The 15,269-nt window shown below is 45.7% G+C and overlaps 1 protein-coding gene across 2 annotated transcripts in view; it reads right to left on the bottom strand.

The window, feature by feature from the left end:
* GABRR1 (gamma-aminobutyric acid (GABA) A receptor, rho 1) overlaps positions 1–15,269 on the bottom strand; it is a 24,685-nt gene that overhangs the window by 4,239 nt on the left and 5,177 nt on the right. The window contains exons 2-5 of one of the 2 annotated variants that reach the window (XM_010000507.1): positions 6,026–6,079; positions 4,505–4,611; positions 3,089–3,156; positions 589–812 (exon numbers count right to left, since the gene is read on the bottom strand). In XM_010000507.1, coding sequence (XP_009998809.1) covers positions 589–812; positions 3,089–3,156; positions 4,505–4,611; positions 6,026–6,079 — 453 coding nt within the window. The remainder of the gene's footprint in view (positions 1–588; positions 813–3,088; positions 3,157–4,504; positions 4,612–6,025; positions 6,080–15,269) is intronic. The other variant, XM_010000508.1, reaches the window with a different exon arrangement.

Genomic DNA, 15,269 nt, shown 5'->3' with positions numbered 1-15,269 from the left:
TCCTGCTGATGTTGCTTTCCTGTTTGGATTTAGCCTTTGAGTGAAAGTGCTCAGCTTGGATGTGCTCTTTAGGTGCCAGTGAGGTCTACAGTGGTTTCCCAGACAAAACAAAGCCTGAGAAAGAACCTTAAAAGGCAGACACCAAGGAAAAATACCATCTACAGGCAAAGGCATTCAGAAAAGACAGGCAGTAGTGATCAGCTTGCTTTTAGGGGGAGATCAGCATTCATACTTCTCCAGCCCTCACAAAGCACTCCAGCCTGCAGTTGCCACTGAATAAAATCTTAAAACTCTGACAATTTTCTGCTCAAGATGTTCACTATCATTTTGTACATGACAATTGTTTAAGCACAAGACCCTGTGGGACACTGATGCCCAGGGACCCTGATGGAACCAGAAATGTTGGCACAGAAATCAACTTTGTGCAACAGGTGCTTAATGAACCTGCACGGGGACCCAGATGTTGGTGGATAGTCAGCATATCTGCTCTTTTTGTGTTGGGTTGGATTTTTTAGTATGAAGCCATTCAAACCCCCCCCCCACACACAGGAATCAATTAAGCCACTTTCTCTGTTACTCCCCCTTTACCTGAGGCTATAAAGCACCTTCCCATCAGGCTGGACCCGCAGCATGACGTTGTCTGTGGTGGTGTCATGGATGAAGGAACGCTTGGAGTGGACAAAGAACATGTCGGGGACCCAGATCTTCTTCACCAGCCTCCCATCAAAGGTCATGCTTTGGTTGTTGGTGCTGGGGAAGGACAGCCTCTCATCTTTCCAGTAGTGCCTCAGATAGAGCGTCATGGTGAAGTCCTGCAACAAACAGGCTTGTGTCACAACTTACACCTTATCAGCATAGCAGTGATTTCTCCTCTCTGGGATCAACCACAAGCTTAAAGCACCATTCCTGAAGGCACATCTGCTCCCTGAGCTGTGGAGGACACTATCAGCTGCAGCTTTTTTATTCCTTAGGTCAGACTGACTTACTGGATTCAGGAATCAGAGGCCAACCAGGTGGAAAGTCCACCTCTGAAATGCATTTTGGTGTCTGCTAGCCACTCCAAGGACCAAAAGGCAGACATGCCAAGCCAGCAGTGGGTGGAAGGTGCTGGTGAGCACTAAATCCCCCACAACCATGGGATACCATCGTTTTGGAGCCAACAGTGAAGACACGTTTGCTTCTCCCAGGCAGATGGAAGAGCATGTTGCAGTGGGAGCTCATCATCCAGCACAGCCAATGAAATCTTTTGGGCTTGGTAATTGACCAAAGGTCTTCTCCAGTGTTATTCTGCACACAGCCAATATTGACCCTGGGTGCTTTTCTCACCCAAGGCCATACTGTGCTTTTCCCATGCTGCTGGGTGCTGCAGCACCACGTTACACGAGGAGCACGGGCAGTATTAAAAAAAATAGAGGAAGTAGTTCAAAATCATTATGCTTGTTTAAAAATGAAAGGGTTTGTTAGGTTTTTTGCTTTAAAATTCTCAGTATTAAGTTATTTCTCTTTGTTTTCAAGTCCCAAAGCTTTTCAGGGGCTGTCTGACCACCTTCATAAGCTTTCTCCTCAATTAGCAGGGCTGGGACTATCCCAGGAGAGGGGAAATCTTGGAGTTGCCATGGCTGGAAGTCAGGGTGCCAGAAGCACCAGAGACAGGAGGGACAACTAGAGGTCTCCCTAGGGCTGGGGAGAATGTGCACATGGATGTGCCCCAGCACTGCAACCCCACTGCACCCTGCAAGTGATCAAGCAACTGCAGATATCCCAGCCTGCTCTAAAGCTGAAATAGCTGCATTTGGAGGAGCCTGGTGTGGTAGCAGTGTGGCTGCCCAGTGCCAGCTGTGCCACCACCCAGCCATGCTCCTGGCCCAGACAGGGGAGGTCTGGCACAGGCTTTTTAACCCTGTGGCTGTTAATTAGGAGCACAGTGAAATTAGGGCTTCCTGTGAAAGCTCAGAGCTGTTTGATATGCTTGTTGAAAGAGCAAAACATTTTGAAAAGTAGTCTGTATCAGGATGTGATTTTTTTTTTTTTTTTTCTCCTCCAAAGCAGAAGTTGAGCTGCTGAGACTCTGGGGATGATCTAACAGGGTAGATCTGACAAGCTCTGGGCTTTGAAATTGTGAATATAATTGGTGTAAGTCTTGCAATATACAAGCAGGGCCACCTCCCATTCCCCTTCTGTGCTCCTGCTGTCCCATGTGCATGTAATACCTTCCCATGGAAAATCTGCTGCAGAAATCATACCTTACTTCCAGCAATGTTTTGTGAGGCAAAAAAGCCCCTCCAGTAAAAATGATCACAACAAAAATCTGCACCGTTATGAGAGCATTTGAAACCTGTCAGGATTCACATTGCTAATTGTAATGTAAGAAAGGAAGAACAGAGATTCAGTAAGGAATTTAGCCTGTGCAGAGCACCAGTGTCAGCCCTGCATGCCCCTGAAATCCTACTTCAGCATCCGTGTGAAGATATAGGAAGGTCCCCAGCACACAGTGATACAACTGCTAATGGACCAAAGGCAGGTTCTGGAGAAACTTCTCTCCCCTGAGCTCATTCTGGCTGCCCTGTTGAGAGCAAGACTTAACCAGTCTGCACCAGCGTTGCTCTCAGGATGGCTCTATGGCTTCTGGTTGGGAGCTAGCTGGCTCCTGACCACCTCAGAACATGGCCAAAGTGAGACTGTGTCTGCAGTGTATCAAAGTGCCTTAAAACTAACACATTAATTGGTTTCCTCGGAGCCTTTAAACATATTACCGCTTCCTAAGAAAAAGTGAAAACCCCAATCCTTTGGGACAGTCTTAGCAGTATTGCATCTTTTTTGCTCTAGAGAAAAAGAAATGCCAGATTTCTTCCTTATTCTTCAAGGCAGATTAAATGCTAGCATGAGGTCAACACAAGTAATTGTTGGCAGATTCAAATGAAACCCAAATCTGCCTCCTGGAGGCTGTGGCATCTCTGTCCTTGGAGGTATGCAAACCCCACAGACACAGACCTGGGCAGCCTGCTCTAGCTGGCTTAGACTCAGCAGGAGTTTGGTCTAGATGGTCTTCAGACATCCCATCTGACCTTAGTCCTTCTGTCACTCTTACCATGTCCACCTCAGAAATGCTGTCCAGACTTTCAACTTGGACATCCACCCCAACAGGAATTGCAGGGCCTGAGTTGAAAACAAAAAGTTAAGAAAGTATCAACCTGGTGAGACAAACTAATCTTCTGGCTTTAGTATCTTAGATGTAAAAATAGATGACCAGTCTGAAAACAGAAACAGTAAACCAATTAAAACCATAAATTGTTAGAATTTGTAACAAAAAAACCTCCTAATGATAATCAAAATCAGCAATGAGACTGATCTATTACTGGCATTCTCCTTGTGTTGTGACATCCTACACATGTCCCTTCAAAATTGAAAAGCCCAGTTGCTAGTGCTCAGGTCCAGGGCTCACCAGCCAGATGCCCAGCAGGGCAGCAACTCCCAGGGAGAGCAGCAGCAGAGCAGCTAAGGGGATGTGAGAGGGTTGCTCCAAATTTTCTCTCACTGGTTCTGCTCCCCTCTCAGGCCAACAGCAGCACCAAGAGCTGCTCCTTGTGCTTGGCATCAGTGGCTGGCTGTGGAAAAGACAGGGTGACGAAGGGGATGCACAAGCATGTGCCACTGAGCCTGGGGCTCCCGAGGGGGAGGGTCAGGCTCTGACCCCTCAAAATAGGGATATTGATCTTTTTTTCCTCCTCCAGGCTTTGACTATCCCTCACATACCTCTGGCAATTACAGTACAGGATATCTGTCAAGATAAATAGTGCTCACATTAGAGAACTGCTGTGAAACTGAAACCTTATTAAATTAATTGAACATGCGGGTATTTGGTATATTGAGCATTTAGCAATAAAACCTTCTTCCTTCAGAGTATATAAGGGTATCCTGGATTTGAATGACCATCTGTCAGCCAGAAAGGGTAGATAAATTACAACATTCTCTAATCCGATGGGCTGAAAGAAAACGTGCTCTCCTTCATCCATTTCCCTGAAAGCTTAGGTTGCTCTAACATATAGCCAGAAAACTGTGAGCAAGCATTCAAACACAGCAGTTAACATCTTTACTTTAGGGTTACAAACAAAAGGACCAGGTCAGTAAGCATAGTATGTGGTTTGATTATGTACATGTGGCCATAGTAAGAAGAAATCACAGAATTTACCCATAACCCCAGAATAAACATAAGGCATATTCACAGTTTTTTTTTATCTGAAGAAAGTGTCATTGAGTACCAGGAATATTATATTGCCTGTATTTTCCATGCCTTTGACTAAGCTACTTGCTCATCCAAGGAAGAAGGCTATTTTACTGCACCCCTATGCCCCTGAGCATGTCATGAACTCGCAACACAAACCAACAAAAACTAGAGACAGAAAAGGCTCTGCTTGCCAACCCGCCTGTTCATCTGACAACACGTTAGTGTGCAAAGAAGTGACAGTGCAAAACAGGAACAGTGACAAATGTGCACGTTTCATACCTCCAAAACCTGGTCTCATGCTGAAGTCGTGGTCATCTATTCGCAACAGCTGCTCTGACTTTGTCAGGGGAGACTTGGTGATGTCAGGGCTTCGTTTTAAGATCGGGCTACCAGGAAGAGAAGCAGAGCTGTGAGTCCTAGGCCGTGCCTGTGAGTACACGCTGCATTACCCCTTAGACCATAACCAGGAGATTGCCTGCAGTGGTTGGCATCATGTCATGGAAATACAATTCCTGCCCTCAACACAGTTTAGGCACCCGTGATAATACTGGCACTGAGAAAACATCTGTTCAGGGACTTTTTTCCTCTGTAAAAATTAGCTTTGCTTATGGCAGAGTTTGGAGACAATAATTCAGGAATAATAATAATAATTCAGGCTGGAGGGATAGTGTGAGTGGGAAAGTGGGGAAATGGAAATGAGAGGGAGGCATTTCTGACATTGAGTCATGGCAGGGCCTAAGGCCAGGAATTAGGGAGACAATATATCAAATAAGCTACTGGCTGTTGACCAGGAACAAAATGGAGGCAAGCTGGGAACCAGGCCAGGAGACAAGCCCCTCCCTTAACCTGGGTTATAGTTATTAGCTCCTGTCCCAGATTTCTAACATGGATAAAAAGGAGCATTAAAGACCTGGGACTTTTCTGAGCATTAAGGAGCCTGAGAGGGTCATTCCAGAAGCTATTGAAGTTGCACGAAGTGCTGGGCAGAGGATGCTCTGCTCCTCCTCCACATCAAGGTGCCAAATGCTGCTCAGTGCCCCAGTGCTTTGGTGGGAATGGTGGTGGCAGCAGCTCCTCGGTTGCCTCATCTTGTAGGTGAAGCCTTACTGCCCTGAGAGCCAGCTGCATTGCCAGACACTGGGGTGGCAGGAGGGCTCAAAAGCAGGAGGAAAGCCTTTGCTGGTTCTTGGTTTGAGAAAAGGTGGCACACTCAGAGGGGCATGTGTCTATACACAAGTCAAGTTGGCAACAATCTTTTCTGTTAATCTAATGGAAAACTGGACAACGAAGGAACAGGGAATATGTTCCTGACATAAAGCTCCTCTGAAGTGAGACTGCTTAGCTGTGCTGTACTTCTCACAGGTTCATGGGCAGTTGCACCGTGAGAAGCCAGTACAGCTCTTCCAACAGAGACCAGCAGTGTTACCAGCCTCTCTCTTCTCAAACCCGGAGCTTTATCTGGACTCCTGAGTATCTTAGAAAGATGCTTGGTCTCTGTTTAATAATTTCTAGGAGCAGCAAGTCCTCTGCTTCCATCAGAGAGTTCTTTGAGATGTTAATTAACCCTCAGGCATTCTTAAAAATGGCCCCTGCTTTTGCTTTAGATTTAATTCAGCTTCTAGAAGACCCGTGGTGGTGTGAGCTCCCATCGGGGAGGGTTTATACCCATATGAGATGGGGGGGAGGTGTTAGCAGGTTGCTAGCAAAACCTTCCACAGTTGGTTGTGCTCAGGAAGGCCCTTTCCCCTGGGCAGTAGCAGAGGGAAGGATGAACCATGAGGGGCTGGGGGCTTCGCCTACCTGCCTTGCTTGTGCGCGTCGCCGCGGGCCTCGCGTCTCTGCCGCTGGGGCTGGCTGTGCGGGGCGAGAGGAGAGGGGAGCTGAGGCAGGTGGCTGTGGGCACGGACCCGTGGTGGGAAGTGCCAGGTCCCCCCCGCAGCCCTGCCTTCTGTCACCCACGCAAAACGGCTCTTACCTTTTTTTAGCCCGTTTCCCAAAGGCTGGTGCCGCGCCAGGCACGGGGCTGCGGGGGGCTTGAGGCAGGGCAAGGGGAGGGGAGTCATGGCGAGGCCTCATAGCACCTTCCAGCACCTGAAAGGGGCCTGAGAGAAAGCTGGGGAGGGGCTTTTCATCAGAGCATGTCACTAGGATAAGGGATAAAGGCTTTAAACTGGAAGTGGGTAGGTTTAGGTTAGACATTAGGAGGGAATTCTTCACTGTGAGGGTGGCGAGACACTGGAACAGGCTGCCCGAGGAGCCTCGGGATGCAAAACCAACATCTTAAAAGTTTAGGAGCTCTGACTCATCTTTAATCAAAAGTTGAAAAAAACAGCTTCTCTCTGTAATAAACACTAAGGCTGATCAGGTCTGCTAAGGAGGCTTTTTCCCATTAACATATATTTCAAACCCAGCTGTAGAGATTTACAGAGGCAAAACTCCTGTTGCAAGAAGGGGCGTCACAAGCTGAGCATCACTGCCCTTTGGTGGGCAATGGCTGAACCCCAGGCCTTGCAGAGCTTTGGGGAGCCTTGCAGGTCAGAGAAGAGATGTCAGAAGAAGCAGCTTCTCTGGTTCTGGACACTGCTGCAAAATGCACTTGCAAATGTGAAATACAGTTTCTAGAGTCTTCTGCCTCACAGATACGCCCTTGCAAGCTACTGCTGTATCTCACTGCTGCTTGCTTCTCATCTGCTGGCCATCAGGAAGTAATCTCATGTGTTTGGGGATAAGCAGATTCTGGCAACGAGCTGACCTACTTGCATGACTTCAAAGTGCCCTAGTAAACTCTTGGCTGTTCAGGAATAATGCTGGTTTTCAAACAGGATGAAGCAGGATATGTTCATGCCATTTCTATTTTTCATTTCTCTTTGTAGAGCTTCATGTTGGCCCTGGCCCCAGACTGCCTGTCCATGGAGCCTTCAAGGCATGGCCATGAGGACTCATGGCCAAATCCTTCCTGTCCTCTAAACCTGGCAACCCTGGTGGTTCCTCTTCTTTCAGTGATCCTGCACTGCCCCTAAACGAAACTTTACTTCTTTCTCACAAACCTATGCAAAATGTCCTCCATGCTCCAGCCACAGCAGGGGACTGTGTTCATGTCAGCTGTGGTTTGGTTCCTTCACTGCTTTTTGACAGTCCCATTCCCCTCATCACAGGTGTGAAGTTACTGAGTTACCCCCTCTTTCTTGCCTCCTGCTGTGGCAGCAAATGATTTTTACCCAATTACTGCAATTTGAAGCCCCATTTCATTCTACTCAATAAATACCTTTCCTGGTCCACTTCCTGGAGAGAGCTCAGCTGGCTCAGTGACCAATGGTGGCTCCACCATGGGACCCCATTAGTCTGCCTGTTTGGGCTGAGAGTCAATGGCAAGCCACTGGGGCTTCCCCTCACCTGCCTGCTGTCATAGTCTTGCTCCTGCACTGGGATAATCTTCAAAACTAACAGATAACTTTAGGTGTGGAGCAATGAATAACCTTTTTTTCCCCCCCAATGTCAATGTCATTGCAGAATAGAGCTCAGGCCTCTGGTGGGAGCTGAAGTAATGCAGCCTCTCCAAAGTCTTCACTATTTACCCAGATCTCCCCACAGTTTCAAGGGATCATGAGATGCCCCTTCTCCAAAGGCTGAGACTTGCTAGGGAAAGGAGGTGACTAAAGCTGAGGATAGGTAGGGGGAAAAAATTCAGCAAAACCAGATTTTCCTCACTGTTGCCAGGGACACAAGGCAAAAAACAGTTACTCTTTTTTTTTTTTTTTTTTTTCCTAAAAAAGCCCTAGTTTTACTGTGGCACTTATAGTCCATCCAACACAGTAAAAAGGGTTGCATGGGTAGGGATCATGTCTGATTTTCAGTTGAGGCAGTCCAACTATGACATCTGAAGGTCCCAGCAGGCGTTTCCCAATGCCCAGCTTCACAGGACTTGTGCCAGAGAAGTGTCAGGTCCACACTTGCAGTGTGCACTGGAAAGCCCACAGTATTCTTCACCTTTGAAAAAGAGCTTTCGGAAGCAACCACAACAAATATGATAGAAGTCAGTACCCATCTTAGCATTTTAGTTTTAACTACTTCTGCAGGATGCATTTCCCTCTTTTTTCTACAGGCAATACACCTGTAATAGACAGTGTCATGTTTTGCACTTATTAGGAGAATCTCATCAAGATCTGAGAACATTTCTTCCTTGAGGAGTTTAGTCAAGACACAGTTTCAGTTCTTCAGGAAAAAAGTAAGATCCAATGTATTTTCCTCAAGAAAAAAGTGAAAGTAAGTAATTGAATTAATGGAGTCAGATTCACACTGTCTTTCTTGAGTCCAAGGAGTGACATCCTTGAGGAACAGTGCTGGTGGATTTGGCAGACTAACACTAATGCTATTATTATTAGATTTCATTAAATTCTGAGGGTCAGTCTGTTCTCTCCATCCCTTATGGTATTCTTAGGTTTGCAAAGAGGATGGCAGGTCAGAGAAGGGATGTCAGAACAGATCCTGTCTCAGGAAATATCACTGAGGTGTGGCTGTGGCATTATCGCTGTCCCTTCAGTCACTTGCATCAGCAGCAGCACCTTGGTTGGGGGCTGCAACTGACCCCAGACCCCTACCCTGAACAGGGGTGTCTGCTGCCCTGGGAAACCTGCCAGCCAGTAGCTGGGGCAGAGACACCCAGGGTGCACATTTCCTCTCTGCTTATCTCCTGTCTGGGTGATGCCTCCACCCCTTCTCCAGTGCAGAGACTATGGACTCTCCACCCCTACTCACTGAACTTAATTTTGTCAGACACAAGCTCTGCAGCTCATGCTGTGCTGCCTTGCAGCTGATCCACAGCCTCTCCTGCCACTCACACAAGACAAGGGAGAGCACGAACCTTGTGGAGCCAGTTTTTTTTTTAAAGAAATGCAAGTGATGAAAACTCCCTCCTTCCTGCCAGCTGTGCCCATGGGCTCCCTGTCCCTGGGTGGACACTGGTGGGCAGCTTGTGCAGTGCCTCCCATCCTGCACCCATGAAGCTGCACAGCCTTCGTGCTGTGCTGGGCCAGGTAACTGCAGGAGCCACGTTCCCCTTGGTCTGTCTGTAAAATTATGCCCTGATGAAGGACAGGCAGAAGGATCAGGAGGGAGCAGGGCAGGGTGTTTTGGGACTACTGAAGAGCTGTGAGAGTGAAAAGGTCTATTAAAGACCTGTGCATAAATATGTGTTGTTTATCCCTCTGTTTTATGACCAGTTAGTGCCTTGGGTTCATACCACCTCGGCATCATGTTCAGGCCAGGGAACAAGGAAGAGGCAGGAAGGGGTGGGGAATTACATGCACAATCGTACAGAAGGTTTCTGCAGAAAAACATGGGGCAGAGGCAAAGAGAGCTTGGATCTGCAACAGAGCATAGGCATGGGGTGAGACTGCAGAGAAAGGAGGCTGGATGGGCAGAGATGGGGAAGGAGGGAGGGGAGTAAGGCCAGAGGGAGAGATGACAGAAGGAGCAAAGAGGAGACATCAGGCTCAAATGGTGCCTCAGCATTGTGTGGGATGACTTCTGGGGCACAGACACCCTCTACCAGTCCTGTGCATGAGCACAGGTGTCCCCTCACTGCAGAGTGATGCTTCCCAACCCCTGCAGATCCATGAGCCTCGTGGGGCTAAAGAACGTCCCAGCCTGCAACCCAAAGGAAGGAAAAAGATTTTAGGGCAGAAAGTTCACAAAGGTCCCTCATAATCTGCCTGCAAAAGACTTGGGAAGACCTTCTGAGCAAGCAGGAGATGCTGGTGGACAGGTGGTGCAGCAGGTGAAGATGAAGATGTCACCCAGAGCCCAGAAAGGGGCTTGGGGGAGGAGGAAACTGAGGTAGCTAAATGGGTAGAAAAACCACCCAGCACCTGAGGGGGGACAGAGCAAAGTTGCCATGGGAGGAAGCTGCTCTTACCCAGCAACATGCACTGCAGGACACACGATCCTCTGTGTAGTGTACTAATTCCCAGGGATGACATAGGATAGAAACCCACTGACTTGTGCTTAAATTGGGAGAGTTTCAAAGCTGTAAACAAACCACTAAAAACCGAGGACAATTAAAAGGTATTTTATCTCAGTGTTTGGCAAGCCCTTGTTTGCTTGTAATTATGTTGGGTCATGTGTCCTCATGAAGTGTAGGTTGGAAGGTGGTGAAGAAAGGTGACCCATTGCTATTACAGGTGGTCAAATCTATGGAAAAAAAATGGGGAAAATGCACTATTTTGGATGTTCACATCACAAAATCTGAGAAACAGTGGGATTCAGAGCTGTTCTGCCATCTTGTTTTTCAGTGATACAGAAAATTCAATGAGAACCCTGTTTTAATCCAGTAATACTTGAATATATATGAGTCTTGGAATGACAAATACGCAGGGGCAGGTGACATGTATGCACCCTTTAAAGTTTGCACTTCCTTTGTGCTTTGCCTGGAAATAAACACTGGCAAAAGAAAAAAAAGAAAAAAGAGAGAAAAGAAACAAACCTACACACTGGTTACTCACAGAAATGTAATGACATCTGAGGTCTTGGCACTGTAGCTGATGTTGCAAAAATGAAAGTGCCCTTGTGTGGCAGAAACTGCACCCAGTGAGTGTGTGTTTTTTTGGGTTTTGTATTATCCAGGTTGAAAGGAAGGGTGAGAGGAAGCAGGAGGAGTGTGACTGAGGTTCTGTCCTGCCAGCTGAGGCAGGCACAGTGCTGGGACTCAGCTAGGTGAAAAAGAGAAATGGATGAAGGGAAGGAGAGCAACTAATGGGGCAATGCACAGTGTTTCATGCCTGCTCCAGTCTTTGAAGGTAAGTTTACCTGCAAGCAGATGTCAGCACAGTGCAGATCAGAAAGGGCACGTTAAGGAATGTTGAGATAAATTGGAGGTGTTTGAGTCAACAGAGATCGATGATGATATTGCCCTGGGAGTACCAGCAGCTACAGTCTCTGACTTGAGGTACCTCCAAGGACTCCTCACAGATGGGTGATACCCCTGAGCGAGGGTGAACACAAAACCTGGTTTTAAGCAGGGGACAAAAGAATTATACTGGAGTTTTGACGTGTCAAAAGAAACTGGGACAAACTCACGATCCATTTGTCTGCCTCCCCACAGGTAACGAGATTATAAAGATCACTCAAAGTGAATCTTTGCAATAGATGACATCAAACCAGTCTAATGTCCTTCTGGCAGTGTAACTGACTGTTTTAATGTCAGCAGGATGAAAAGTAGGTTTCAATTAAGGTTTTAATATTTCATTACTAAACTAAGGAAATAAGGTTGGGATGAAACTATGACTTTGAGCATGGCTGGCAAACTGTGGTTAGTATAAGTGCCCTTACTTTGCTGTCAGGAGATATTAAATAACATCTCACAGATTTACCCTGGAAATTACTAGTTAATATTTTCAATAATAATACAGATTACAGAACTATAAAACTCACACATTACAGCATGTTTGAAAGAGAAATGGGCAATTTGGGGTCTTGGATCAGGATTCAAAGCAGCCTCAGCACATTGAAGAAATGCTCTGATGTCAATAAGATGAATTTCAGTAAAAGAGAATACAAAGAGCTGCATGGAGTACAGAAAAAGAATTGTATGAATGCAGAATGGGGAATAACCACCTAATTATCAATACTGCACTTGTCTTAGTTCGTTATTTACAGCAATGAAAGCACCCTGTCTTTATAAGGGCCATCAAAACCATCAACAACTAAGGAATTTGTTTGCAGATCAAAAAATACAGAATTGCAACAAATCTGCTGTTGGGGCAATGTTAAGAAGTAGCCACATTGGCACAGGACCAGAGACGGATTTGAAGTAAATGGACTGAACAGTATTAAGTCACCAGACTTTAACCCAGAAGAAAGCCAAAAAAGAAACCAGCACTTAAATTGTCCCTGATGCCACAGGACTGAAAGGTTACAATTTTCTACTTTAGGAAACAAGCTCCAAATGGAATCTGAGAAGCTACAGGCTACTCCACTGGGCAAAATACCTACAACAATAGTAAAAAACACCAATGGTAGACACCAGATAAATGCATATATGTATATATTGAAAAAGAGCAACAGTCAGTACAGTTTTCCTTGAGGGATGTTATGCACTTTAAAGTATAACAGACTTCTCTAAAAAGTTATTGACCTTATAGATGAGGGTGATCATGATGACACAGGTTACCTCAGTTTCCAATGGGATGCTGACAGATCTTTTCCAAAGGCTTGTAAAGAAACCAACTGGTCAGAAAGAGTGAAGTTCCCTTCATGTGAATGATTGCAAAATAAAAAAGAAAAGGAATAATAGAGAGTTTTCACTCTGAAGAGAGGTTTTCAGTATAGCCTCCTGGAAATCTATTATAGGATCTCTGTTGTTCAATAATTTCATAAATTATTTGGGAGAAAAAGGTAATTACTGCTAGCAATGTTTACTGAGGATTTGTGACCATTCAAGGTAGTAAAAGTCAGAACTGGGAGTGGAGAATTATGGCAGAACTTCAATGATGTCAAGTGAATTGAGATAAGCTGAGCAGAAATTCAGTGTTAGTAAATAGGTAACAGCACACATGGGGCTGTACTTTGTATTTTTGCATTTTTTCAGTGTATTTTCAGAAACAATGTCGAGATAATGGTGGTCTCCAAATCATCTGTTGCTGCTTAGGAGGTAGGTCTCAGTGTCCTTGTGGTTATTTCTTTGTAAACATCAGCTTAATGCTCCACAGTGCTCAAAAAAAAGACACAGCAAGGAGGATCTTAGATGCTGCTGGGAATGGAGGAGCAAAACAAAGAGCAAGCATTTCAGTGCTGTTAGTAACACCAAGACATACCCACACCTTGCATATCCAATGCCCATTGTTGGAAAAAACAGGGCAGAGGAAGAGGAGAAAGACAACTTGGAGGTGGTGAGGGCTCCCAGGCAGCCTGAGCAGGGCTCTCCAGGAGGGGAGGGAGACAACAGCTGAGTGATACAGTGCAATGGTATAAATCAGGAGGGGCATGGTGAGGGTGAACAGGAATTTGTTGCTTCAGGCTTTTCCTAACACATAGCGAGGAGAAGAATTTTGAAAGGAAGTACATGAGCACAGCATGTCATCACACTGTGAAATTCACTTTCACTGAAAGCTGAGAGTGAGTTTGGAAGATGACTGGGTAGTTTAGGGAAGACCAGCAGGAGCATTTCACATGTGAATCCAGCCTTTTAATCAGAAAATCTAACCATTTATACATATTCAGGAGGGAGGAAACTGCCTTGCAGCATCTTTGGGTTTGTTGGGTTTGTTGTTTTTTTCCTGGGCTGCAGATCGGTCTTTAGAGTCTGTTGTGTCTTCTAACACCATCTCATAAAACACATTGGAGTCCTGATGGGCTAGAAGACAATGTGAAGCTGCTGATCCTGAGCAAGTTACATGGAGGGAATGTTGACTGGAGATATTATCACCAGTGGCACAGTGAAGTGACACAGTACATGGATGTATGAACGTAGCTACAGAAGTCCCAGTAGAGACAATGTTCCAACATGACTCACCTGATCAAAGATAGGAATCTTAGTGAAGAGTGGACCCAAAATAAGTTCTAGATAGGATGAAAGAAAGCTTGTGATAAGGATGAAAGTAGAAAATATAATTTTCAAAGCACTATAATTTGCAGTGCTAAGCAGAAAGAGGATGCATTTGGCTTGGTTGTGAGGAAAAACTACAAGACTTCCAAGAGGAGTTGTCATGTAGAATTGAAGTTACTTGAAAGAAAAACAGGGACAGGAAGGAAAAATGAGAGAAATAGCAAAACAATAATAAAAAATAAAGTATAACAAGATAAAGAAGATGAGCACTGTTGTAGGGAAGAAAAATATTTCTGCCAAGTGGAAGAAGAGTTAAGACAGGCAGCAGCAACTGCTGCCAGAGGGGAGAAGGAAGTCATAGAATAATACAGATTTAAAAGCAACTGGAGAAAATCTAGCAGAATAATGTGATGGGGAAATGGCTGTGCCTAGGGTCAAAAAAATCAGGCAGCTGATGCAGAGAGCAGAGAAACTCTAGAACAAAAAAAAATAGAGCAAGTTGCAGAAGAGCAGGAACTTTGAATGGGGAAAGAAAAGGAATGAAGGAGATGGAGGTGAAAGGAGGAAGCGGGAATGCAAGTTACTAACAGGGGAGATGGAGAGACTCCAGTTGCATTGGCCTGCAATGCACTCTGGGCTTCTTATCGCTCACCCCATACCCAGCACTGCTGGTGCTGAGCACAGCCCAAGCTGCTGCTCTTGAAAAGCAGTGCCCTGGGAGCTGCAGGTGCTCAGAGCTCTGTGGGATCTGGCTCCCTGTCGATAATGTGCTCCTATAGGCAGTGTTTTCATGGGGTGTCTTATGGGCTTATCGTGCACTCTGAAGATCTGATCTAAAGACAGCTTGCATTAGTAAGCTTTGTGCATGTAAATAAATGCTTTCAGGATCAATCCTGAAGATAAGATGCAAGAGCAAAACTCTAGGACGAGAGAACAGCTTAAGGTTGTTGGGAAGTAAAGGAACAAATCCTGCTAGGGATTAATTTATAAGGCCAGAGAAAGCATTGGAGGGCAAGAAAGTAGGAGCTGACCTGCTTGTAGGAGGCAGTCCCAGTGAGGGTACCAGGATAGCCACGTGTGGTTTACAGACTGCAGAGAGCTTGCTCACAACATGACCAGGGTACAGAGGAGCTGACAACACAGAAGGCTTATCCAAATCAAACAAAAGCAAGGGAAGGTAACTGGAATGTTGTGCTGTATGATGTGTACGTATGAGCTTTTGAGAAAGCACCAGGAAGGAACCATGGCCATGATGATGCAGGGTGGCTCCCATCACTTAAGAGTAGTGTCACTAATGGTAATAACATCTAAACCATGTTATAACATGGCCAGAAAATGTGAGGGACATGACTAAGAACATGAAGAGGGTCTCTTAGCTAAGATGAAAGAAACATGATCTGTAAATCTTGTACAGTGAAATCTCTTCTGCTGAGTTGTCTGTCTGAAAGGTGGTTATAATGCTGCCCAGGGAGATGTTAGTGTTAAAAGAGATTTCCCCCCCCC

This window comes from Chaetura pelagica, unplaced genomic scaffold (assembly GCF_000747805.2).
Source record: "Chaetura pelagica isolate M959 unplaced genomic scaffold, ChaPel_1.0 scaffold174, whole genome shotgun sequence".
Taxonomy (NCBI): domain Eukaryota; kingdom Metazoa; phylum Chordata; class Aves; order Apodiformes; family Apodidae; genus Chaetura; species Chaetura pelagica.
The sequence above is the reverse complement of the archived record's forward strand: the minus strand, read 5'-3'. Positions and strand labels throughout refer to the sequence as shown.